Consider the following 26,619-nt stretch of genomic DNA (forward strand, 5'->3'; position numbering starts at 1 on the left):
TACAATGGACACTGTTGGACAGAATATGCGAAATTCTCTTTCCAAGCAATTACTTTTTATTTCAGAAGTTTTATTCAATCCAAGTTCAGACTTGAACACTGAAACAAGCAAGCCAGAAGTCTTCACCTCTTTCATCTTGAACTGAGAATGACAAATCTGCTGTACAGTTGGCAGCTTACCTTTCCCCTGCACCCCAAATGTAGCAATTCTTAGCTGTCAACTTCCTGCAGAAGAATCAAGTGGAAAACCATGTACCTGTTCCTGCACTTTTTGATTTGGTACTACTTCAGTGTGCATAGCTCTATATAAAAATCAGTTGGAATTTGGCCAGGATTCCATGACTATACCTACACACAGTTCTGTGATGGCATTTGCAGGACAAAATTATGAAAGCATTTATTAAAAGATAATTAGCTATGGGTAGCTAGAAACCTTTGCCATGACAAACAGAATGTGTCTCTGGCTTCATGGCTGTGTCTCAAGTCTGCGTCTGGGAGCTCACTCTTTGAAAGAATGATTATGGAATTCATGGAGGAAAACATTTAGAAACAGATGAAAGGATCTTAAAAATCTACTCTCAAAATCAGAAGTCAACCTCAAAATGGATTACACATGTTATTCACTTTACAGCCTTTATTCTTATTGCTAATTCACTTGAATTAATTTTGTGTTAGGCTGTGAAGGAATTTAACAGATCTCCTGGCTTTACAGAACAAGAGGATTGATTTCAAGCCTAGAAACATGTGCAGTGATGAAACAAAGCATATATAAGAAAGACATTGGTTCACTGTCTTAATCAAAACTCCAGTAAAGTATTTATTGAGGGCCCACAGCAGAATGGATCTTATATAAACAAACTTGGTGGAGAAGAAAAGTACAGGCAAGCCCTCTATGAGAGCTCTAGTCAAAGTCTAAAGTTGCCATGTATTTAAAAAATGCCACACCTGGGAGCCTGCCAGAAGCATGCGTGGCCACACTTATACTGGACTGCAAACTAAATAAAAGCAGAGACCAAAACCACACCAACGAAAGTTTTGGGAGGCGATTCTGGATATTCTCCAAGCTGTGACGGAAAAAGCATTACCCCCACCTTTAGCTGTGCGGCTCTGATGTCTCCAGTGAACCAGCCTCTAGCGTGTGGGTGGCCCTGTAAGTGGTACCCAGTCACCATTTTTGATCTCACTGTTTTGCAAAGCCTGATCAGATGAGTGCAAACACATGACACAGGGAAGCAGCAGGAGCAGGTGACAGAGGATGCACACTTTTTGGCAGAAGCGGGATCCTGTGTAAGTTAAAGCCAACTACATCACTGGAGAAATCCCCAGCTCAAAGCATAGCATCAGGTCCCCATTAAGTGTGCTGGTTTCACTCTTAAGAGTGAAAAAAAATGAGCCTTCTCCCTCTAATGCTAGCTTTAAAAAAAAAAAAAAAAAATCAGAATAAGGAAAATAAATACAGTAAACACAAACGCCCAAGTACTTTGGTAAATTCAACTGTTAGAATATCAGAAAGAAATTTATCAAGTAATTCAGGTAACCTACTAAGTTTACTGTTTTCAGTGGTAACGTCATCTAGCACTTCAAAAATAAATGTATTCTTGAGATTTGACACATGACAATCTTTGTGCTGGTACAATAATCTATACACTTTGGATTTTAAAAAAAAATTATTTCTTTTTTTTTTAGCTTTTCATGAAATTGTTTTCATCTTCTCCAATATTCACCCAAGCAATTCAAAACATTAGAAAAAGATTCTAAGTGATTCCAACTGAACAAAAATATCTTTCCAACCAATTTGGCAAAGTCCTTCCTTCAACTCAGTTACTTAACAGGCTTCACACTTATGTTTAAAACAAACCCTGAGAGGTTTAAAAATGGCAGGCAAAGTTAAGAAATCTATCTTATCTCTGTTATTTCTTCCAGTATTTTTTTTTTTTTTGCTTCTTTTTATCCAGCCCCCTCCCGTTCTCCCTGTACTGTAATTTACTGTAAGGTCAAAGTAGCATTAAAATAGTTGGTGACACTTCAAGTACAGCGCTTTATTGTATTTTGTGCAAGAATAAACAGAGGCCCTTTGTCAATGCTTGGCTGTAAAAAGGTTTTTGTTTGGGTAGAAGATATTACCTCTTCTTTGAGGTAAGTTATTAGACTTCTAGGCTAGACCCATGGCCGTATTAAAATCAGCATTAAAAGAGTATTGGTTTTAAAGCGAGTGAATTTCTAATCATCAAGCTGAAACAATAGCCTTTTTCCTTTACCTTGGAGCCAGGTTTTGTATCAACAGCAGATGTAGTTACTGCAGTGGACGTTTCACTGACCATGCTTGAAGGTCTTTGGTTTATTTGTTGCTTGGACATAGATGAATTCTGTCTAGAAAACAAACAAAACCAGATAATCTAAAGCACGTTGTTTCAAACAGTCAGCTTTGCCTTTTTATATTTAAGACTCACAGTGAGCAAATGAATGACAGGCTAGTCAAACATTTCCCAGGCATCTGCAACTTCCTTTGCACCACCCCTATTATTTCAATTTTGGGTATTTCTCAAGCAGATGCTGCCAGTGACATCTGATGATTGGTATTTGCCAACTTATCAGGAGGAAGAAACCTGCCACATTGTCTGCAAATCCAACAGAGAATCAAGACATAACAAAGAGCACTCGGAGAAGGTAAGGCTAATGCAGAGAAACTAAACTGTGCCCAATTTAGAGGCTTGGCTGCAAACATGTGGAAGAGCCAGTACTGGGGAGGGAAGGATAGGAGTCAGCACTCTGCAGTGACAGTAAGACTACCCTACTGTTAGATCTTTCTCTAACTTAATGTTAGATCTTTGAATCTGCCCAAAATATGATTCATACCACAGTATAAATTATTAAAATACCTTTTAAGTGAAATGGTGCAATTCATGGCAGATATTGTTAGAAATAACTAACTTCTGAGTTTCAACAATTTGGAATGATTTTTTTGCCACGTGGAAGAACTCACGTAGCCAGCAAAAGAAACAGTAAATCCACCGAAAGAGAAAATACATTATTATTCTACTAAAAAAAGTCTTTGGCAGCAAACACTGGTGATCCCAACTTTCTGTATGTGAGATGCAACAGAAAACACCAAACAATACTGAAAATTAATTTAAGTATTCGTATCTAGTATTTCCAATGATAAAATAGATTTGCATGAAATCAGAACATAACGAAAGTATTCAAGTCTCTTAATAGCCAATTAATATTCTCAGTCTGTTTTTAAATGCAAATAAAAATACACAGAATATGGAGAATTACCTGAAACATCCCAGCATGTTAATGGAGTTAACACTGTCCTAATAGTGTTTACAGATTAATCTTTAAAAAATAAGTGACTACAGCATTAACTCTGTGCATTCAGAAATATTAGTTCAGAATCACTATTACCAAAAGGTGTTTGATAACATCTGTTATTCAAGACATCCCATTCTGTCTTCATAGTGCTGGTTTTTGTCTGTTTTCAGGACAGTTTTCTTACTGCCTCCCCCAGGGGCGTGCATACACACGCAGAATTGCAGTATGTACATTGGGAGCTCCAGTGCCTTGGTAAATATTTTTAGAATAGTTGAAAATAACACTCTATATAGAACCTCCCATCAAGCAACTCCTTGCTCTACTTAAACAGTGCTAGTATGTCTACAGAAAGCACATTTAGCAGCTAAAAGAATTACATGGCCAGTATTTGGTTTATTAAAAAAAAAACCCAATGAAAACAATGACCAACACACAAAAGAACGATTACACCAGTAGCCCATATTGAAAATGCAATACTCACGAGAGAACACCCTCCTTTTCTCTAAAGGATTGTAAAGATTAGTCGACTTAGAAGATCCACATTCATACCAGCAACTTGAAAAGTTTATTTTGTCGAAACCAAATACAACACAATAACATCATGTCAGTCTAGTTTTAATACTAATTAATCTCCTAGATAAAAAATGAACTATCCTAGTACTTCTAGACATGTAAGCATGGCAGATGTTTACTTTGGGGCTGTTTGGGTTTCCTCCTTTCTCTCCACCTGATATTTTTGCTGCTATAGTAACCAAATGCAATAGACAAAATAAGATGGCTCTCTCCCCAGAGGTGATAACAGAGGCTTTATCAGTTGCACAAAGAACAGGCAAAAAAGAGGGTAACACTCATTGGATTAAGCTCCCGATATATACATATATATTTTCTGTATTTCCACGTTTATGTTGGTCTTATCTTTTTTAACTTTAAAGTAGTATCTTCTCATTTGCAAACATAATACTACCACAAATATATTGTAAAACTTCTAATACACAACTACTAGGGTTTAGCAGCAGATGCAATCAGATACACGGCTGTCAGTTATTTGCAGAACTGTTATTTAAAGGAAGTTAAGAGAGAAGAAATCTACACATTACGTACACCTATCCTAAGCAATTCTATCACAGATTTTTCAGAGAAATGTGCGTATAATGATACGGTTAAACTAGATCATAGAATCACTAAGGTTGGAAAAGACCTGTAAGATCATCAAGTCCAACCACCAACCCAACCCCACCATGCCCACTAAACCATGTCCCACAATGCCATGTCCACACGTTCCTTAAACACCTCCAGGGATGGTGACTCCACCACCTCCCTGGGCAGCCCATTCCAGTGCTTCACCACTCTCTCCGTAAAGAAATTTTTCCTAACATCCAGCCTAAACCTCCCCTGGCGCAACTGGAGGCCGTTTCTTCTCGTTCTATCACTAGTTATGTGGGACAAGAGACCAACACCCACCTCTCTGCAACCCCCTTTCTAGACTTGTCCAGCAGCTTTATCCTTAACACTCTTTTTTTCATTGTGTGTTTAGGAAAGGTCCCTTTGCGGATTAAGGGTTCATTAAAAACATGAAAGTACAACTCAGAAATTAAGATACAGTTGCTGAATAGAGGGAGGCTACCAGAGGGACTTCCCATATGGCCACGGTGTTCAAATTATTTAGCGGTGATCCTAAAAACTGCGAAGTGACCAAGTCAACAGAGGACAAAAATTTACCTGGACAAAAACTGAAATGCTGTCAGGAACAGACAGAAAGATAATCTTCAGATATGAGTCACCATGTGACAAGATGCCCAACTGAATTCAGTGTCAACAGCAGAAAACTAATTCAAAGGGAGAAATTAAAAACATCTCTGCAGCTTTTATCGCTCAAAACAACACTAGCAATCTGAAAAAAGGGTATTTTTTTAATCTTAGCAGAATGACTAGCAGCAGTCAAAGTACATTAAGATTTATTAGGAAAGGAATAGAGAAGAAAAAGTATAATTAAATTATTATAAAAAACAATGGGCTCATAACATTGAATACGCATTCACCTATAAATCAATCACTCCGTCAGGTAAAAGACAAATCTAAAACCCTTGTGCTGAAAAGTTAGCACTCAAGCAGGACTAGTGAAAGGTACAGAACACACGTCCCACACACCAAGTGACCAAAGCTTCTAAGCTTGGAAAACAGAAAGAAAGGTGGGGATTTGACAGTGGTCTCAGCTAAGAATGGGTTACGAAATAAGGAATTATTATCACTGCTTCTCAAAAAAATCTAAGTAAGAACACCTTGAAGGAGAAGGAATAGCATAAGGATAAAAAGATAATGTTTACATTACAGATAATGTGTAAGTTACAGGTTCCAGGCAACACTCTGTTTTTATCCACCAGTTACAATGGAGTTGAGGAAATCAGATTTTGGCTTAAAAAGCAAGATTGATGTGATACTGTTTAAAAGGCGAAATGCCTTGGGAAAAGACTAGTGAAATACAGTCTCAGCCTTCTACTGAAAGTATCCAGTTCTCATTTGATCAAGTGAGGCAAGGGCATCTAGTTCACAACTGACTCATAATCAAGCGAGGATTACATCATTTATTGACATCATTTTACAAAACTACTTTTCAAATCTTCTTGCCAGAACATTGCTTCCTGGGTAAGAAATGGCCAGAGCAGTCTGTATATTCATCATTTCTAGATTACCGTACATTACTTTTCTGATGCTAAATGTGTCCTTTTAATAGATATGTTTGTTGCAGCCTGAACCAGTCTGTGCTTATATCTCCCAACTAGCTCCAGTCAACATCTGGTGCCAACTCCTGGCTTTGGCCCTCATCTTACAATTAAAATCAACCCTTAAGTAATAAATCACGTCACAACGGCACTGAAGAGCAAAATGCAGTTTATGAACCCTTAAGAGTGCTACTACTTCAGACAGGATTCTTCAGCTATAGAAAAAAGTACTCCTGGTCAAATTTTCCCATGATGGAAAATTTCCACAGACCATGCAAATCCAGAGACTGCATCCTGTTTGTGAAAGTCATTTCATCACAAGATACTATCTACAACACCAACTGCAGACTAATACACAATCAGCAACACCGATTCCATACGAATCTCTGATGCCTGAGGGAAAAGAACGGAGGACACGGCAGAGGCCCGTTATGATTCCTAGGCCTACAGACAGGGAGGTGCCAACAGCTCCTTTCATTTCAGCAGACACAACCACATACGTCAACAGTGTCGTTTGACAGGAACTCAGATAGGACTGTGATGAACGGCATCTGTGTAAAACCTACACTGTTACATAGAAGCAGTACAAAACTAAGGCAACATGAGCAGCCCACGCACTTGAAAATGACATCTTTGAAGAAATTTGAACTGATATATCAAACCCATCTAATTTTCAAAACACTCCGTATGTACTTCAGGCCAAGAATAAAGCTTAGCAAAATGCTCTCGCAAAGACTGTTTCCTGAGTAGTCACTACAAACAGGTACTCCTCTCTATATCCCCCTCCAGCCATTCCCTCTTCTTTCAGAATAAAAACCACCCGTCTCTATTAATTCTACTACACTATAAGATCTTCCCTGCTTTTGATACCATCTCAGTGTGAATAACCGAAGTCTAGAGATGACAAGTTATGCCCGTTTATTTGATTGCCCTCCAAATAAACACCTTCATTTCTCTTCCAAAGAAGTTTCTAACATACACAGAAGATCACTAAAACCATGTGCCACCAGCAAGCTGTTCTCTCAATTCTGCTTTTAATATTTTATCTGCTACAACGATTACAAGACCAGAAACAGCCCAGGGAAGTGTGACTAACCCAGGGAGGCACTCCAAGGAGTTCTAGCCAAACACCTATTTTCCCGTACACATGTACAAATTTTCTTTACATTAAATTTGATAGAACCTTTACAACAGATTAAATAAAAATCACTTAAGGGAGCGAAGTTGGAACACAGATGCACCGCGAGTGCTGTCTATACTGTCTTTGAGATTCGCTCCATTGCACGGCGCCTGTGCTCCTCGCTAAATGACTTGGGGCAGCTTCTTTGCATGCTTGTATCGAGCCAAAGCCCTCCCGAGCAGCAAGCCACCCGCATACCACGTAACACCTGGGGTGACCTCCAGCTCAGTAGCTATCCCACAGTCTTTGTACCTAATCACAGGCCTCTCCCACATGCTGCAAAGTACGTTCAACCTTCTATTTCGTGCCGGTTCTCAGCACGGGCCTTGACATAGGATTGGTCCTTGGATTTGCTTTGGGCTTGGGGGAGGGCAGCTGTTCAGTTGGTTTTTTGCTGGGGTTTTGTTGCTATTGTTGGTTTTAGTTGGTTGGTTTGTTTTTTAAACCATATAAGAAGCACTTCTCAGGGCTGTACCAGAAGCTCTGAGCAGAGCGTTGTACAGCTGCTTTCCTCTCCAAGTCCACAATAGAAGACATTGCGAGCAAAGCCTCAGTCTCCTGGGAGTCTCACATGGCTCTTCTCTGGGCCTCATTTTTCTTAATGCTATACTGGTTTAAATTAAATTTAAAGCAAATTAAATGTCACATAATTTGAAAAACAAAGTCTTCAGGATTGTGTGGGCAGCCGTACAAACCACCGCACGCAGGCCATCACAGCACGGTGCCCAGCCTCTGTGATGCACGAAGGGCTAGAGGCTGCTCAAACAGTGTCGGAAGACTAGGCTGGAAAAGGAAAAGCTATCTGGTGTTGTCCCACTCCTCTCGTCCTTTGGAGTGGTTGTAGAAGTGATGTAGAACTTTCTCCTAGACTCTGTCTAGGGAAGATATCCAGTCATGTCATTACAGAAGGGATTCCAGGAGCAATCTAGCATGCAGCAAGAACAACAGGAGTAATTAAACCCTACAGTGAAACAGGGAGTGAGCCAAACCAACACCAAAGACATGCCCAGACATACCATACCAGTTTGAACACGTGTATTTCTTTTTTTTTTTTTTAAATCAGACAATCAAGATAAAATACGCTGGAAAGCAATATATATGATTCTATTTCTCTAGAATAAATTGAAGAATGCCTAATCAAAATTTTTTTAATAAATACCAGTGCAAGACAGGGAATGTAGAAAATATAAAACATAAGAAAACCAAGGAACTACAATGGAAACTAGTAATATTTTGTGATTTAAATTTCAGTACAAACCTTCCAGTTTGCTCTAAAGACATTTTACATTTATGTTCTGTGTATTTGATACTTATATAAGACTAAAGCATCATTGTTTCAGTACCTGTTTATATTGCCTTTTTTGTTTGTTTATTTTGGGGGGTTGGTTGGTTGTTTTTTAAAGGTTTGGTAAAAATTTTCTCTCAAGCCCTAACGCAGAACCGTGCCAGAATCAAAATCGTACTATTAGAATGAGAAGTAAATTTTTAAGGATAAACCATCTCTATGACATTTTTGTTACAATACCAGAACAGTCAAACTACTAAACTACTGTAGGTTGATGTGTTACTGTTTTAGATCTCTTGACATGGGTATAAAACTACTTACTCTTCTTGCAAAATAAATTCAATATTTTCTGGAGAAACCTGTCCTGTCACAGGATGTCTAAATGACGTGGTCTGCTGATTATGGCTGAAAGGAAAAAAAAAAGAAAAAAGAAAAAAGAAATTAATATTGCTAAACTCAGTAAAATATATCTATGATCTCTAAAAGGTAGAACAGTTTATATTGATGCTTTGCTGCTGCTACTCCAGAAATGAAACATATTTCTGAGGTGCTTTCAAGCCAGAAGTGTTTTCAGCTCCTTCCTGCATTCTTGTTGACTTTGCCAATGGCACACTGTACCATTTAATTATTAAACAGGTTAATGTTTTAAAAGTAAACTAGTTGCGATCCTTAGTTAGTGTGACGCACTGGCATTTATGATTATGTACACCTGACTGTTACCAGATTATTTAAACATAACATAGAAATTACACAACAGAAATTACTGATTTGTATTTCTGTAAATTTCACAGAACGGAACCAGTAAATAATTTAAAACGTTGCTGGACAACCTTTTACACAATTTGTAATTTTTAAGGAGAACACAGAGAGAGATTTTGGGGAAGCCATTTGTTGCAACTTTTTTCCCTCTTGTACAGTATTTCTTCAATGATTTTTCTTTACACCTCCATGCAAAGGATCATATATAACCTTAGTTGTTCAGTTGCATGGCCTATATAAACCAACATAATTTAGTATTTCATCTGAGTTGAATTAAAATTGGGATTTTCTATCAACTTTCCCCTCAGAGTACTATCTAGATGTCTTGCTACCCTCTGTGAAATATTGCCAGCCATTAAAGACAATTATTTTATCTGCGTAACTGTACTCATACAACGCAGAAACATGGAGTGAAGAAAGCTCATTTCAAGATAAACTGATGGTCTTCCCTCCTCCCCAGAGCAGATCATTTGAATTAATTGTATAGAAAACACAAGACAATTTCTAGCGAGTCTCATACTTACTAAGCCCCTTATTCTGCAGCCCTGTCTAAAGAAGCAATCTATAAAAATCACAAATAAGAAATCGAAGATCTTGCTTCAGAACGAGAAAGGTTGTGGCTGAGATGCTCTTAGGGAGCCTTAGAATTAGAGAGAGTAATGAACCAAAAGCTCACTTATTTAAGGTTCTATGTTTTTATGGGTTTAGTTAACAATATTTAGGTAAACAACACCCAAAATGAGAATTCCCATCAAATGCAGCAAAATGTTAACACACTGAGTATATTCAGGGGGAAAAAAAAAATAAATAAGGCCGTTAAATGAATTTTACATCAAAGAGCCGGAAGTGCACACTTCATCCATTTGTTTGTTTTTAAGATTTGGGGTTTTTCCTCCTGTAACGCCCAGTGATTTCAGGTCTTACAGATGTGACCCAATTCTCCAGCACAGCAGGATGTCCCCCCAGAAACAGAATAAGGCATCAAGAAACATTTTGGGGTTTCGAAGTAATGAAATTCCAAAGAGGTAACAGCCTTTCTGTAGTGTAAAAACCAGCTAAAAATCAAACAGCTCATGTACCCGTAACATTCGAATGTAAATAGCCCAGGACATGCCTTGATTTAAAAAAACAAAACAAAACCAAAAACCACCACCAAAAAACCAACCAAACAAAAAATAACTCAAAACCCCCCCAACAACAACAACAACAAACCCCACAGCCAAACCCACAAACTGCTCACGCTAGGTCCCACTTGGACCATGAATGGCAGAGGATGTTCTCTGGGTTATAAACTTTTCACCCTTTTCCAACATGCCTTGCTACAGCCATGTGGAAGGGACCAACATAAGGAACATTTTCAATGATAAGCTGAAAGCTGTGACAGCTTCTGTTACACCAAAAGGACTTGTTCCAGCCTCGCCTATTACAAAACTTATAGTCCTACAGCCATTAATAACTGTGAGCAACGTATTAGGCCACCAGCTACCCCACAGCGACAGCACGCGCTCCCGGGACTGCTGAGCACCGACCTCTGGACGGAGCGGGGTTACTGGAGCACCTCTGCAGTTCCCCAGGAAATCCGAGATCCGGAGAAAGCACATCCCGTAAGCCTGCAGTGCTAACATCTACAGAGCAACCAGGACCTTCTTCTCACAAAAGGACTGGCGAGTATTGTTTTCTGAAGAAGCACTTTTATGTGAGTTTATATTCTAATTTTGAGTATACATTCAAAGAAAGGAATAGGAACTTGCAGATGTCAAAGAAAATAATAAGTAAATTACAACAGTAACAACTAAACTCCGGTTTTGTCACACAGTTCAAACACTTTTAAGCTAAAAGTCTTTTCTTTCAAATCAGGGCTGAAGCAGTCTGTTTAACCTTTGAGACTTAGGCTAGGACTATTAGCAAAAAATGCAAATACATAGTTAGCTTTAAAACTGAAAGTACGTTGTCAGCTTTATTCTCCAGAGGCAGACGACCTGTCAGCAAGCTCTCACCTGCAGGCTTTTAGTCATTAATAACCAGCTCTACAATTAAGACTAAGAAAAAGGACTATACTCCAGAAGTGCTCTAGGGTTATTTAGGAAATGAAGCTACCCATTATACCATACTAGCACTTTTACAGATGTTTTACTTTTTCCTATGAAATAAATTCACCAGGCCTTCAGAAGATAAATTAGTCCTCTTGCTGTAATTAAAGCGCAAGTCCATTACCAACAGACTAAATATTACTTGCTAATAATAAAAGTTTCAGCTGGAAAATAAACACTTCCTAAATATCTGAGCAATTGCATTTTGATACAAGTTTTGCACTTCGAAGAGAAAGAGCAGAAAAACAGGAGGATAGTTCTGTTACTACATAAAATTCAGATGGTAATTTCACAGACAAGGAAAGACGTACAAAATCAAAACTTTCCGCAAATCTGCAGCTTCAATCCTTAGGACTTGACTGGGAAGGGAGAAATGAAACCACTGCCGCTAACAATTAGTTTTGCAGAACACTGAGGTTTATTTGAATTTGAAAAGTGAGAGTTTAAATGTTTTGCCTCATAGGCCTCATTAAGAATAAGCAATACCATTCAGAACAACCTATACAACAGATGGCTAATGCCTTGCAACAAGGAATTAGAGAGCAGGGAGATTTTTGTCCACAGTGAGAGCAGTCAAACATTGGAAGAGGTTGCCTAGCAAGGCTGTGGAATCTCCATCCTTGGGAACCCCCGAAAGGTGGCCCAATAAGGCTCTGAGCAACCGAATTGAACTTCGAAAGTTGGTTCCAACTTTGAAGCTGGCCTGGCTCTGCACAGGAGGGGCTGGATCTGATGCGGTCCAGAGGTTCCTTCCAACCTCAATTATTCTGTTCCATCATTCTCTTCTGCTCACTCCATCTTTCTCTGCAAACAGCATTTAATTCTCACCATCCCTTTGCAGCTTTCCCAGTATTTAAATAGATGTATTCCAAGAGTATTAGCAGTAACTTATTTTGATCAGAACAAGAGAAATTGTAACATTGGATTTTTCGATTTAGATCACAATTTTTTTGTTGTTGTTTTCATGTCCTTTAAACATCTGCTTAACAGTAATACTTGACAATAACGTCTCCAGTGAGAGTGATTTGCTAAACTTGCTGCAGTGAAAGTTATCCTTCCTTTCCCAGCACTGGCTAAGGAAAGACCGGCACAGCTGCTCTCCAGACACATCAGCCAGCCAAGCCTACTGGCAGTTAATCACCTGGATTTCCTCCACACAGCAACTGCTGAATGCGTTTCTGTTGTCCAGAAATCTACTATGTACAACAGGCACAATACATGAGCCTTAATAAAAGGACACAATACGTTGCTCCACTCTTCACGCCCCTTTTATTCTTTTTTTTGCTAGAGAAAGACTTAATACCCCCAACAAAATTGGGAAACACTTATGATGCTTCACCATATGAATTCTGAACGCCACGTAACTTGTATTAGCACAACACCACACATTTGAAATGCCAAGCTAACTTTTCTAGTAACACTACGAGTTTTCTGTGTGATAAATTATGGCATTTTTCCTAGAAATCAAATTTTAATTTTAACAGTTTTGTATTATTCCAACTTTGTATAATTACTAATCAACAGAACCACCAAAGCAAGCATGAAAACATGAAAAATCCACACAAAAATTACATTCATTAGCATCTACCACTACCATCATTATTAAATTGTGCCATAGACTGCTAACAGTAATTCTGAATTTCAAACTTGCAGAACACCATTTTCCAAGGCTTGCTGTTGGTTTGTAATAGTCAAGACTCAGACTTTTCATAACAGAACCTAAGTTCAAACACCGGTTCTTTGAAATTGGATACTGCAACACAAATTCCATCATTTCACAGCACGCGTAGACAATCTTTACAAACGTAAGAATCGGTAGTCACCCACTGCCTCAAGGCCGAGGTACTACAGCAGTTTAGAAAGACTCAAGACCTTCAAGATGCCAACAGTGTTAATACACCTGGCTAGTATTAGCCACATGTGAAAGCACACTGCTTGGGCGCCTCATGTAACTTCTAAGTTGGCCCTGGGTTCAAGGGTGGGACCAGATAACCTTACAAACTGGATGTTGTTCATGATCCTACTGGGTGGGTGGGAGTGCAGACAGACAGACAGACACTGCTTGCCATCAGAATGCAGCCTAAAGCATTTCTCAGGTACTGATTAAGCAAGTCTGCAGATTTAACATTGCCTATCATTTGTTTGCACTAACCTAACCTATAGTATGATGAAATTTAACTGATTTAAACACAGGAAGACCACACAATTACAATCCAGTCTCCAATCCTACAATGTAATTGACACAGGCAGGCACTTCTGCCTGCATGGATCCTTTTGCAGAACTCATAATTAACATGACTTCACCTATTCTTACTATTTTTTTTTGTTTCAATTCATTTTGTGTTCAAGTCAAAGCCAAGTTTTAATAATTAACTTTTAGACATGACTGATGCTGATGACCTTTCATTTGAAGTCAAGCAAGTTTATAGATTGCCTCTAGAGTAATTTAAATGCCCAGACAGATGAATCTTGAAGTGTGTGAATCAACTACTGATTGAGTCTGCATCTCATTAACAACAAATTTACAAGTTGCAAGAAAAATTCATGTTGTCATTGGACAGACTGTCCTATAAATTATTAAGAGCCATTTCTACAGTATTTATTTTCCATGTAGGCTGACTCCTTTATGCTTACCTGCAAGACTAGATAAGCATGAACATCTTTATGTTGAACCCCCCAAACGGCAGTGATATTTACGGGAGAGCACCCATACTTCTATGGGAGTTACTGGTGTGGGTGCAGCCGACAGAAGAACTCGTACAGTGAAGAACTGCTGATCAGCCAGCAAGTTGTCACTCCAAACAGGAGAAAGCGCTTGTATCTAACCAGGCAAACAGCCAGGCATAGTTTGCTTTATTTCATAACATAGTTCTGAAATATGTCAATAGCCTCAAAATAGTTTCAGCGTTGCCTTCTGAGTATTTTTTAGATACTAGCTTTTAGAATTGGTTGGAAAGAGTATCAATGAATAGTCCAAGAAAAATCACTGCCATCAAAGTTCTGCAAAGAATATTATTGGAAGAAAAATGCGGTGTAATACAGACATAATTTGGAACAATACCAACTAATTGTATTACACAAGCAATAGGACCCACAACAAGCTGGGCACAGATAAAAACCCATCTCTTCAAGATACTCAACATTATCCACGGTTTAAAAGAGTTGGGCCCTCCTCAGAGTACTGGTAAAATCCTTTCTCCACCGTAATCAGTGTCTGGGAGATTTCATAAGCTCAAAATTTCACCCTCTCATACAGTTTAATTAGCATCTTAACCTGAGAACTATTACATAAGAATCACAGAATAAAAGTGAATCTTTCAAATCTCATATCCTCCTTAGACTATCGCCCTGAGAATTCACAAGTGTTTAGCTTTTCAGTCAGAATACAATTCAGTAACTGTCTTGAGCAGCTATGTCTGCGACTACAAATCGGTCAGCACAAGAGCCTGGGCTTATAGAGACAGCTAAGGGGACAGTGGCATGACATCAGATTATATCATATTTTCACTTTTCCTTGTAAAAGCTTGCAGACAAGGAAAGTTTGAAACTAACAGTTAAACAGTCAGTAAACCAACCAACATGCTCTCACGTAGTGTCCTTCCTTCTACCTAGCTCACTAATGACGAGGTTAAAAGGGAACTGCAAGTTTCTTTGGAACTGAGTCAGTTATTTTTTTCCTCTCTTAATGAACCACCAAAGGTAATTTATACTACCCAATAGTAATACTGGCAGGAGAAGATTTTGTTGTTAATGAACATCCTTTTAAGAATAGATCTGATAAATCAATGGTAAGCTAATATGGAAGATGCCACAGAATCACTACAGGTATTGTCATTTAATAAAAGAACAGATAAAAGGATGAATATACTATCACATCACAGGATCATCACAGATTTCCACGAACAATACACGTTAAAGTTATGTGCTGATTCAAAAACCCTTTTGATGCATATAATAAGACAGCACCAGGATTTTATTAACTCACAAAACCCACATTCAAGTAACTTGAAATTATGGAAAAAAAGTGTGATAAAGTTTTGAAGACAAGGAAATCCTTAGAAAAGAGGACATTCTGGAAAAGTGAAATTTGATTCTGTTTCCTTGCTTTTGCAACTTTAGAAAAATCACAGTCCCTGCCTTCAAAATTGAAAATTGAAGTAAAAAATTCTCTGACCACAGCAAAATAAAATTAGAAAGGTAAAAGATCACGTTGTTGTATCACATCATCTTAATTCAGGCTTGGAACTCACTTAAGACCATTCCTTTCTTTCCCACTGAAGTATTTAAAGATAGATGATTCTCCATAAACCTCCAAAATAAAATGTAGTACCTTCAAAACTATCTATCTAAATTAATTTGGAACTTTGCTACGTAATAAAAATCATCTTGGCTTTTAGTGACAATGAAATGTCACTGATGTCACAACGTGAACAGTAGACTCAATCAGTTGTACATTTCTTACAGATACCACGTGAACATCGAAGCCAAATCTTCAAAGTCTGAAATGGAAGCAGGAATAGGTCCAATAGTTAAAGACATATATTGGTTATATAGACACACATATATTTCTATGCACACACACACACACACACACACATATATATATATATGGATATTTGGGATATATATACACAGACACCTCTCATCTCCAGTGCTGGCACAGATATTTCTGCAACGATGTAAATAACTCTGGCTCCTACAGGATTAAGTGGTAGGGACAAACGATCCCACCAGTCCAATTAGATGCAGAAACTCCCAAGACAGATGCTCACATAGAAAGCAAGTATTTTTTTTTAATCAAAGATTTTGGGAAGCACGGAGGTGTTCTTTTTGTTTGTTTATTTTTCCACTGGGGCTCATTGGTGTGACAGGAAAGCAGCAACTTAACTTTTTTCCCTACTCAATTCTGTACTACACAGAAAGCAGCATTTGCCATATAGCCTTTCACACACAAGAAAACTATGCAGGCCTAATGTAACCATATTACAGTAGCAGAGTTGCAGAATAGTCAGACATGAAATGCTGCTATAAACCAATCCTCCCACAAGAAAACAACGTGTAGAGAGTGACACGTCATGGTATTGATTTCTTTTGGATCTGATACACCAACTAAATTAATAAATGCATTCTCTAATAAAAAAGGAAGTGGTGATGTCACTAAGTAATATGATTACGACACCCTGGGTAAAAGCAGCATACCCTTAATTCCAACATCAACCACAATTTAAAGAGTCTAGTGAGGAAGCCGTCCCACGAGCATTGCCGTATAAGCATACTGTTTAGGAAAAAAGTATTTAAAAGGAAGCTTTACACAAAAATATTATATATCTCAATTTTTAAGCCATAACAAAACTCGTTAAAATAAGAGAGATGCTCATATGCATAGCATCTAAACTTACCAAAGGAGGCTGAAAACCCTCACCAGCCATATTTGAACACATTTTACTTTGATGCAAAGACTTAGACAATAATAGACACGACGATCCGCTTTGTTCTAAATATGAAAGCAAATACAAGTTTTCCAGCACCCAGCTTTCATCTAAGTAGCAAGCCATACAGTGTAGAAAGCTGAAACAATTCAATACAACAGCTACGAAAACTGAATAAAACAGCTTTCAAAAGCTTTATTTGCCTGCCGTGTAAGACACACAACCTCAAAACATTTTCTCTTCATTGGCTTTTTCATGCTGAAGACAGCTTTCAACTTCTTAAGACAAATCCACTTCTGATTTATTATTTATTGAACTTAATGCATAATATGAAAAAGTGATTATCAGAGGACAATACTGCAGACTCAGACCTTGCTGGGCTGCTGTGCGTGCCCTCGGACAGTGTGGAAACTCGTTGCCCTTTTCCTTTTTCCATGAAATGGAAATGCTTTGTCTATACCATGGGAATGACGTTTTAATCAAATACTGTTTTTTTTACAAAATCACAAGTGTCCAGAACAGAATTAAAGAATTATAGCTGGTATCCATCAAGTTCCCTCAAGGCTACAGTCAAGAATACTGCATCCAATTTTGGACCTCCTCATACAGGAAAGGCATCAACAAACTGAAGCGAGCTCAGCAGAGAGACACCAAGCTGGTCAGGAGCACCTACTCTGTGAGGAGAGTCTGGGGGAGATGGCCCCACCTCAACATCAGAGTGGGGGAAGACCTGAGCAACCTGGTCTGACCGCACCACTGACCCTGCGCTGAGCAGGAGGTTGCTCTAGAGACCTCCCGAGGTCTCACCAAAACCAAATTGTCCTGCAGTCATAAGGTTGGGTACAGTTCCTATTTCTACCACAAAGTCAAAAAAATGCAACCAAAACCCAAAACAGCCAAAAACGTTTCACAGAACAGATCTTGCTAACAAAATAATGTAAAAACTGCACACCATTTAGGAAGTAAAAACTCAAATTGGCATTAAAACCTGGTTTCTTCCTCCAACCTTTAATAACACCATTCATTAACTTCTTCACCAAATAATTAAATTCAAAGGTCATTTACATTCTACTAATAAATATTCCATAAAAGAAGAGTATTTACCCGGCCTGGGTTCCTGTGGTTATCTGCTTTTTATCTAATAGGACATATGTTCCAACCAAAGCCTTTCCTGTAGTTAAGGGCATTCAAAACATGCATGGGTCTGTCTCAGTCCCTCTCTAGCCCTACCCACGTCCTCCACTGCTTCGCAACGCTGTTGAGGTACTGACTGTAATCCTACAAACCTCATCCCCTTCAGACACCAGGCTAAAGAATAAACAAGGATATTAGCATCACATTCACTGAAGTACCATTTAATATGAAGAAACCACAATTCCCACAGTGCACACCTATTCTTGTGGGTTGGCTGTTCGTGTTTACTAGCATATATATTAATAAAAGTTCCTTCATTAGTAACGAACTGTTCCAGCCCATCTTGTGGTTAATTGTGAAACACTTCAAACTCTATTCATATACAGCTTAAGCCAAAAATAAAAAATTACTTGCTCAAAGGAATAACCTAGAGCCAACTCGTCCTTACAGAGATGTAGAAATACTCAGTGGCCCCAGGTCAGACAAGCAGAGAAACTCCTATGACATTTCCAAACAATCACAGAAATATTGCTGTAGAATTAATTTCAAGTATTCTCTTTAGCATCTATAGAACTGAAAATATGCTAAAATATACATAACACTGCTAGACAAGCTTTATACAACCAAACAACAACAAAAAAAACCCCATTAAGATATTAAGAATTTTAACATTGTACTAAGCAATTCCAATCTCTAAAACTTTTCTGCTTTTAATACTCATTCTTTTACTCAATGCAGAAACCCAAACAAACTGTTTTGAAAATGAACTATTTTGGGGTGTGTAATGCCAGAGTTTTCTTTGCTAAACATAAACCAATGAACTAATTCTGCAGAAAGAAGGCAATTATTTTCAGTCATCCAGTGTCTCCTCCGCAAGCCCCAAACCCACCACTATGTAATGAAAGCCTGTCAAGTCACAATATAACCTACAGCAATGGCTTAATAACAATTTCCATTATTGGCATAAGTTACGCTGAGTTTACTGTATAGAATGTCTAAGTATGTGAACCAAACATAAATCAAATTTAAGAAAACTCTCTTATAATCACATTCTGTGTTTAATTTCTTGAATCAACACATTGCACTATCAGAAGGTGAAAATTTAGAATAAAATAATAAAACAAAATATAATCAGACAGATGTGAGAAGAGTGGCATGGAAGAAACATTTGCATTTTCTTAATGTCACTAAGTAGACACATTAACAGTGCCCAAACAGCCAGCTCAGAAAAAGCCCAGAGTAGACACAGGTGATGACAACACGAAGATCTCGTGGCTAAGGAAAAATAGCACAAGGAATGTATGAAGAAACACATTTTCACTCTTTCTCTCTCAAAAATAGCTTCAGCTAGCAAACACATTTTTAAAACTACTTTGTTGGTTTTCTATGAAGTGGTTTGGAGCTTTCATTGTTATCAGCAAACATCAATATGCATTACTGGATAGCAGGCAGTCATGTGGGGACAGCATGCATCTTCAAAATGAGCTCTGAATTAGACTCTGCGTGAAACCACATTATCCCACTGGGAAAGATGAACACTTCTTCCTTAAACACATAAAGAGTGCTATTATTTTTCAAAGTAATTGGAAGGATGAAGCAACTACCACCTTTCACAATAAGCCTGGAAGTCAACAGCCAAATATAACAGCCAAAATATCAACAGCTGAAACAGATGAAATCAGGTTCCGTAACTTTGGTTCAGGGAGCAAGGCTGCAGCAAAATCCAGCCAAAAGACAGCTCTTAGACATTGCTATATATAGTGGAGCTATCAGCTACATTCCTCCTGCACCACTTGAGCAGCATGTTACGGCCGCTTTGTCTGGTTCTTGTCCTGTAGCTCCACCGTACTGAAGCCCCCACCAGCGCACTCCCTTCTCACCAACGTGAAGCCGGTGCAGATAACACCTCCGAGAGTACAACAGCACTGCTCTGCTGCTGCTTTATCGCCAGGGTTTTCACAGCCCATACGGCTCCACAACACAACGCACATAGCTGAGTATCAGCGAAATGTGCCCTTAAAGAAGACCTCAGCCAGAGGGATCGACAGTGTTACCCACCTCTCACCTTTGTAATGCAAGGAGTAGTTCTCTGCCGTCTCCCTGAACCGGCCAGTGATCTGGGAGGACAGTCCTGTGCCGGTTCACTTTCTGACCTCAAACCACCACCACTGTTTGCCGCTGTCAAATAGCACGGCCAGAGCAGAGCACAAGCACCTCTCGGGCTGTGCTCCAGTTTGCACGTCTCGCCACTCGGCTGGCTTTCCTCTGGTCAGCCGACGCACAGGCCAGGGCGACGCTGAAGCTAGAGAATCTGGCAGCAGGCGAGCTCTCACGTTGCTGACGAGGCCTGGGATGAAGACAGGGAGCGCTGGCAGGATTAGAGAATGAAAGAAATTCCAAAAACTTCTTCAGATCCTGCATTAACTCCTTGCAATGCCGAGCAAGCCTCTATCAAGCATGTGACTGAAACTTGGCAGCTATGAAGGTGAAGTAACTTCACATGAAATAATATTTGTTCTTTAGGTAATTATTTAACAATACATACAATGACAGAACGCCTTCAAAAAAAGTGCATCTTCCACTTACAGAAAACTCTGTAATCTCTTGAAAATATAGGTATTAAATAGTCCTTCACTACTCAGCGAATTAGAAGGTTTTTTCCCCCATCAGATGCAGCCAGATCAAAAATAAAGTGCTCCAAAGCACAAGAGCAAGCAGAGCCAGACTAAGAGCCTGACACTCCAGATAACTCAGACCAGCACTATAGTAAAAACAGTTTCGTTCAATGCTAACTTTTAAAATGCAAGAAACCCCAAGTGCAACATGATAAATATTGTACGCATATACATTTGATCAAGAGGATTATAACCAGCACAGTATCTTTTCATGCTTTCAGTGCTTCAGTTATATAAAATATAACTGAATATAAATATAATATAAATAATTTTTATAATATAAATATAATATAACTGCTTTCATTATATAAAATGCACAATGTTTTAAAAAAGCTTAGATAAACGTATAATCTAGCAATCTAATTATTTGCAAAAGTAGTTTCAGTTGTTATGGGAGTTTTTCTGTGTGTTTGTTTTGTTGTTGTTTTACATATTGACTATTCTGCACCATTAAACCAGCACCGGACATCAATATTGCAAGGATTTTCTCAAGAACCCTTGGGATCTTCCCTTCCTCTCCAAAATGACATTTGACATTACAGCAATCGAAACCAAAGCTATGATTTATTTCTACCTTCTTGGACAGTGTGCCACACTACATTAAAAATTTTTAGTTTTAACTGCATAAACTGTACTTAACACTTTGTACAACTGTAAAATATGCTAACTACTCTTTGTCAAGCGCTCTATCTGCTTTCCTAAGCAGTTACAAAGACAATTTGTCTGCACAGCTACGCACTTGGTCTCTCACTCCTCCACAAGAATTCTGCGTGCTCGTGAAAAAGCTGTGGCTTATAGCAATAACCTCCACAAAAGGGCAAAAAGACCTGTTGTTTGGAAGCTGCTTCGCTGTGACTGCCACATTCACCTTCTCTGGGACTTTATCTGATTACAGAAAGTCAAAACTTCCAAATAGGAAACAGCTCCTCTTAGAGAACAGTAAGTAACTGGACAAACACTGTATTATTTCCTCCTGAGGACTTAATTTCACATTAATGTCTATTCTAATTTCTCCCAAGCAGCTATTGGAACTAATCAAGATCACGAATCAGTACTCTGAACATTTGCTGCCCATACTTATTTAATGCTAATAAAGTGACCGACAAACGATGCTTATTCCTAAAACGTAACTTAATAGACAGTGCAATTACACTGTTTTTAAAAAATAATAAATCTGTAAGTAGCACAGAGAAGAGTAAGACTATAGAGTGACTGATTTTTGCTGAGTAAGTCATCACTGACTCACAGAGTGATTCTGCTTCAAGGTTAAATTCCTCAGTTTTGCAATATAAAGTTGAAACAATTTGAATTCATTGACTGATGACATTTCAGTTATTTCAGTTACTGGGTCAGGACTCGGAAATGTGTCTTTACAGAGAAATAGGGTTCTCCCACAAGAAAAGAGAAAGAAGTGGCTAAATTTATAAAACTTCAAGTGCTGTAAGTTTTTCTGCATCATTAACAGATAAAAGCAGCTAATGGTTTTGGCACAACTACATTGGGATTTGGGAGATCAGGGTTCAGATCTTAGCTCTGGAGCAGATTTCTTGTATGACCTTGTTGAGCAATCCTATTTTTGTAAGGTCGCCATTTTATTAACATTTAAGACTTTCAAAAGATAAAAGGTGCCTACCAATTTAGAGTCTTGACCTCACTTGCAGCTTTCAGGGGGCTACTGCAGTACATACAAGCAAAAACATTCATTCTTTTTCAACAGTAGAAAGGACTACCTCGACATTCCCAAAGAATTCCAGCAAACCTGGGAAGCGAGAACAGGCTGGAATTTCTGAATATCGCTAAACAAGATATGTTGCTGCCTTCCAAGTTTAATTGTTTACAGATTTACAGAAAACCTCTTCCAATACATGGAAGTTTATTCTTCACAATATTTTTATCCAACATTAAATATTCTTTATTCTGAAGACAACATTTTGGCTACATCAATTATTCTTTTTACTTCAAGTACTAAGTGTATGGATGTGGCAAGAAGGTGGTTGCCTTTTTTACCAGTGTACTTTTTCACAGCTGTGAGGTAACACACTGTAAAACAGGATACAGTTCTGTACAAACATAATAAAGCCTAATGCATTACGATAACCAGAAACCAAGTTTAGCAAAATTATTTGGCAAGATTAAATTGCCAGTGCAGTTCTTCAAAACTGAACCAATCAACACCATCTGAAAACTTGCATCTCCAAATGTAAGTCTCTAAAACTAAATTCACTCTGAGATTAACTTTCCTATACTACTTAATGAAAATCTCTCTGCTCAATTACTTATTTCCTAGTTGCTATTAACTTAATTCACCCAGGTATGACTTAATAAAGAACTGAGCTGAAACATCCAAGTTCAGGCTAACATGCCCCAGAATGTGTTTGCTTTTGTGGTATCATATACTGTCATCTTATTAGTGTTCTTTGAAAACAACCTAAGTATCTAAATCTAAATTAATGATGCTTATACAGTAGATCAAATTCCAGAAGTGATGAGTGGCAATATTCATTCGTCTCAAAGTAAGACACTGGAAAGACATTACTACATTGTAATGCAAATTACTGCCAAATCAGAATAAAAGGAGGGAAAATGCCCTGTTTCTGAATAAGGTGATGCTCTCTAGGAAAAATAAAATACATTAATTATTCTTATCTTGTATGACGCAGACTTTGTTGTTTATATCCAGCATTCTGGGACTTGCATGTTATACGCCATGACCTTAAGTTTTAATACCTCTGAATTGAACTATTCTCAGACAGCTCACAAATTCTGCAAATACCACGTGCATATTCTACATTCTTCTGACACGAACAGGTTGCAGGGTAAGACACTGTATTCTTAAGGCATTAAGAAAAAGCAGCTCAAACTTTTTGGCACCTTGAAATGTCTGTTCCTACATACCTTACATACCTACATACCTGTTTTCACTCTCAAATATTTCTATTGACATGAACATAAATTTTATCTACATGCGAACTAGAAAACAGACACGAAAGCTATTTTGTTGATACATCAGAAAATGGCAATTGAGAGTTACTGTGGGAAGAAAAAAAACCCACTAGAGTTCTGCTTGGAAATAGTCAGTTACATTTTAGGGACAGAAACCAGAAGGTCTAAATATTTTTGTTTTAAATAACATGATCTGAAGAAAACAAACTAAACTAATGTTTCCAATTAGTCAGCATGCCCTACAGGGAAGGACAACAAAAATAAGAAAGGAAACAAAAACCCAAACAAACCTCCACCACACATTCCTATTTCCATAAAGAAACTGAACAGAACTTCATCCATAACAGACATTTTACTGAAACTGGATTTCCATGACTCAAATAGAAATATTTCACTATTAGTTGTTATCAGGGATAGTGTTAGAGTACTTCCCTTCAACTGAGGGAACCCAAAAGCTGCATTGGCAGAACACATCCGAACTACCCAGCTGCAACAGCAGAGCCACCGTCCAGGAGAGCTCAGCCAGGTACTTCGCTGGGAATTGTGAGACCACCTCCCTGCATGTTATATTGAAGAGTCCTTGGAGGAAACAACAACAAAGCAAAAACACACAAAAAACCTTAACAGCAGGACCCAGAATCATGTCATGTTTCTTAACAGTCTTCCCCAGAAGTTTATCTGAAGGAAGAAAAAAGAGGTGTACCAGTTTTATTAAGTGGTCTCACCCTACCCACAAAATCAAAATGTAAGGCCTGTGATCCCATTTTAAAGATATTTCCTGCTGCAGTTCAGAGCAGATTCTCAAGAGAAAAAAAATAAATCCATATACATGACACATAACACCAACTATTTTTGGAAGCAAGAAACCTTCATCTAATGCCAAGTGGCATGTATCAAAGACACACGCAAGATGCCAGTTTTCTAACTGCTTACCAACAGAAGAGAAAAAACCACTTGAAGATTTCTTTCATTAAATTATTAATAAGCCAATCAACAAATAAATACAAGGGAATAACTGAACTTTTTCAAGGACTGTCCTTTACGTTGCATTAATAGTTTGCACAACCTGACCCCATTAAGTGCTTGTGGAATTGGTATGTCCATGTATTTGGTAGAATGGATAAAGAGGGCACTTAAAGTATCAGAAGTATGTATCTCTATTGTCATCTTACGTAATATTAAGAAGTTATTGTAGACCACAAACTACCTCAATCCCTAAGACAACTGCAGCATTACATCATTCCAGCACCAGTGCAGCTCCACAATCAGTGTATCGATATGGCAGAGGCCATGCATTTCACCTCTTTTCATCTGGATTCTGTTAAAATTGTATTCGGTCAAAATAATGGGATGCATATATAGGAAGTAATGTCACTCCAATGTAATTATCACAGAACCATAGAATGGTTTGGGTTGGAGGGGACCTTGAAGATCATCTAGGTCCAACCCCCTTGCCATGGGCAGGGACACCTTCCACTAGACCAGGTTGCTCAAAGCCCCGTCCAACCTGGCCTTGAACACTCCCAGGGAGGGAGCATCCACAACTTCTCTGGGCAGCCTGTTCCAGTGCTTCGCCACCCTCAGAGTGAAGAACTTCTTAATATCTAATCCAAATGTACGCTCTTTCAGTTTAAAAACACTTCATCCTATCACTGCACTCCCTGATAAAGAGTCCCTCCCCATCTTTCCTTTTGGCCCCCCCTTTAAGTACTGGAAGGCCGCAATAAGGTCTCCCCGGAGCCTTCTCTTCTCCAGGCTAGACAACCCCAACTCTCTCAGCCTGTCCTCATAGGAGAGGTGTTCCAGCCCTCTGATCATCTTCATGGCCCTCCTCTGGACCCGCTCCAACAGGTCCATGTCTTTCCTGCACTGGGGGCCCCAGAACTGGACGCAGCACTGCAGGTGGGGTCTCACCAGAGCGGAGCAGAGGGGGGGAATCACCTCTCTCTGCCTCCTAACCACAATTTGCCCATTGAAATTTCAAAGTTAATTTAAAATGTATTTTGACAAGTGTTCACTTAACATAGATTGTCTGCACATATTCTTATAAATGACAGCTGTATTCTAGATTGCTCAAGATTTCCTATACCTGATAAAACTATCCAAGCATCATGTACCGTTCATAAACTAGGTGTTCCACAAATTCTTCTGACAACATTTTCAAGACAACTAGAGATTTTAAGTTGTATCTGCTCTTTGTGTTATGCTATCTTGCAGTGGGAACAGTTGAGTAAAGAAGCAACAGTGAGGATGCAGGAGCAATAACGAACAGTACGTGCAAGGAGACAGGGGATGGATGTGTGCAAAATGCCAAATGCCCGTGACAAAATTAATTCTACGCAGTTGCCATTGAGGAAGAAAAAAATGAGTTTTTTCTTTTTTTTTTTTTTCTCATGAGACTTCTGGTTCTATTACAGGAAAATTATCACTAGAGCCCGGAAACCAACTACTACCTAAAACCACCATATGAGGGACTGCACTGGCAACAAACTGTATGTCCTTCAATAGGCAAGCAGGATTGCAATACACACAGCCCAGGTCACCGGCTTGACACAGGACTTTCCCTTAGGCAAACCAAATTCCAACAACAAAGAAAGTCATATAAACTCTACAGGGATTTTCCTTGCTTCCTAATCCTCTACAACTGAGATGTTCTCTTCTGTGTCTTGAGCTGCCAACTGTTCCCTTGGGCTGGAAGTACAGGTAATTCCAGCTCTCCAGAGAAATAATATCCTGCCCTCTTCTTCACACAATAACTAACGCATAACCATATTATCATCATATTATAAACATATATGTTATATGAATATATAATTATACAACTTCTACAATCAAGATCACTATATGTTCATAAATTCAAGAATCAAAACCGTAGTATTAACTGACCTATGAGATTCCAAATGGAGCAAACTGTTTAAAATGCAGCTATTCAGAATGCTCAATGTGGGGCATTAGCAGCAGCAGTTGTTTCTACAAATTAATTCTCAATGGTATCAATTAGCAGATTTCTCAGGAAATAATTAAAATGGGATTCTCAATTCAGTTTTCACAACACCACTTCTACTGCAACCTCCGTAATACAACAGACTC

General features: G+C 38.5%; 1 protein-coding gene across 4 annotated transcripts in view; it reads right to left on the reverse strand.

Annotated features, from left to right (window-relative positions):
* The window catches only part of PLEKHA7 (pleckstrin homology domain containing A7), a 158,414-nt gene that overhangs the window by 57,663 nt on the left and 74,132 nt on the right, over positions 1–26,619 (reverse strand). For 2 of the 4 annotated variants that reach the window (XM_059825748.1, XM_059825746.1), the window contains exons 1-2: positions 8,821–8,852; positions 2,258–2,369 (exon numbers count right to left, since the gene is read on the reverse strand). In XM_059825748.1, coding sequence (XP_059681731.1) covers positions 2,258–2,356 — 99 coding nt within the window. In that variant the 5' untranslated portion in view covers positions 2,357–2,369; positions 8,821–8,852. Of the gene's footprint in view, positions 1–2,257; positions 2,370–8,820; positions 8,905–26,619 lie in introns of those variants that run through there. The other 2 variants (XM_059825745.1, XM_059825747.1) reach the window with 2 other exon arrangements.

This window comes from Gavia stellata, chromosome 17, assembly GCF_030936135.1.
Source record: "Gavia stellata isolate bGavSte3 chromosome 17, bGavSte3.hap2, whole genome shotgun sequence".
NCBI lineage: Eukaryota > Metazoa > Chordata > Aves > Gaviiformes > Gaviidae > Gavia > Gavia stellata.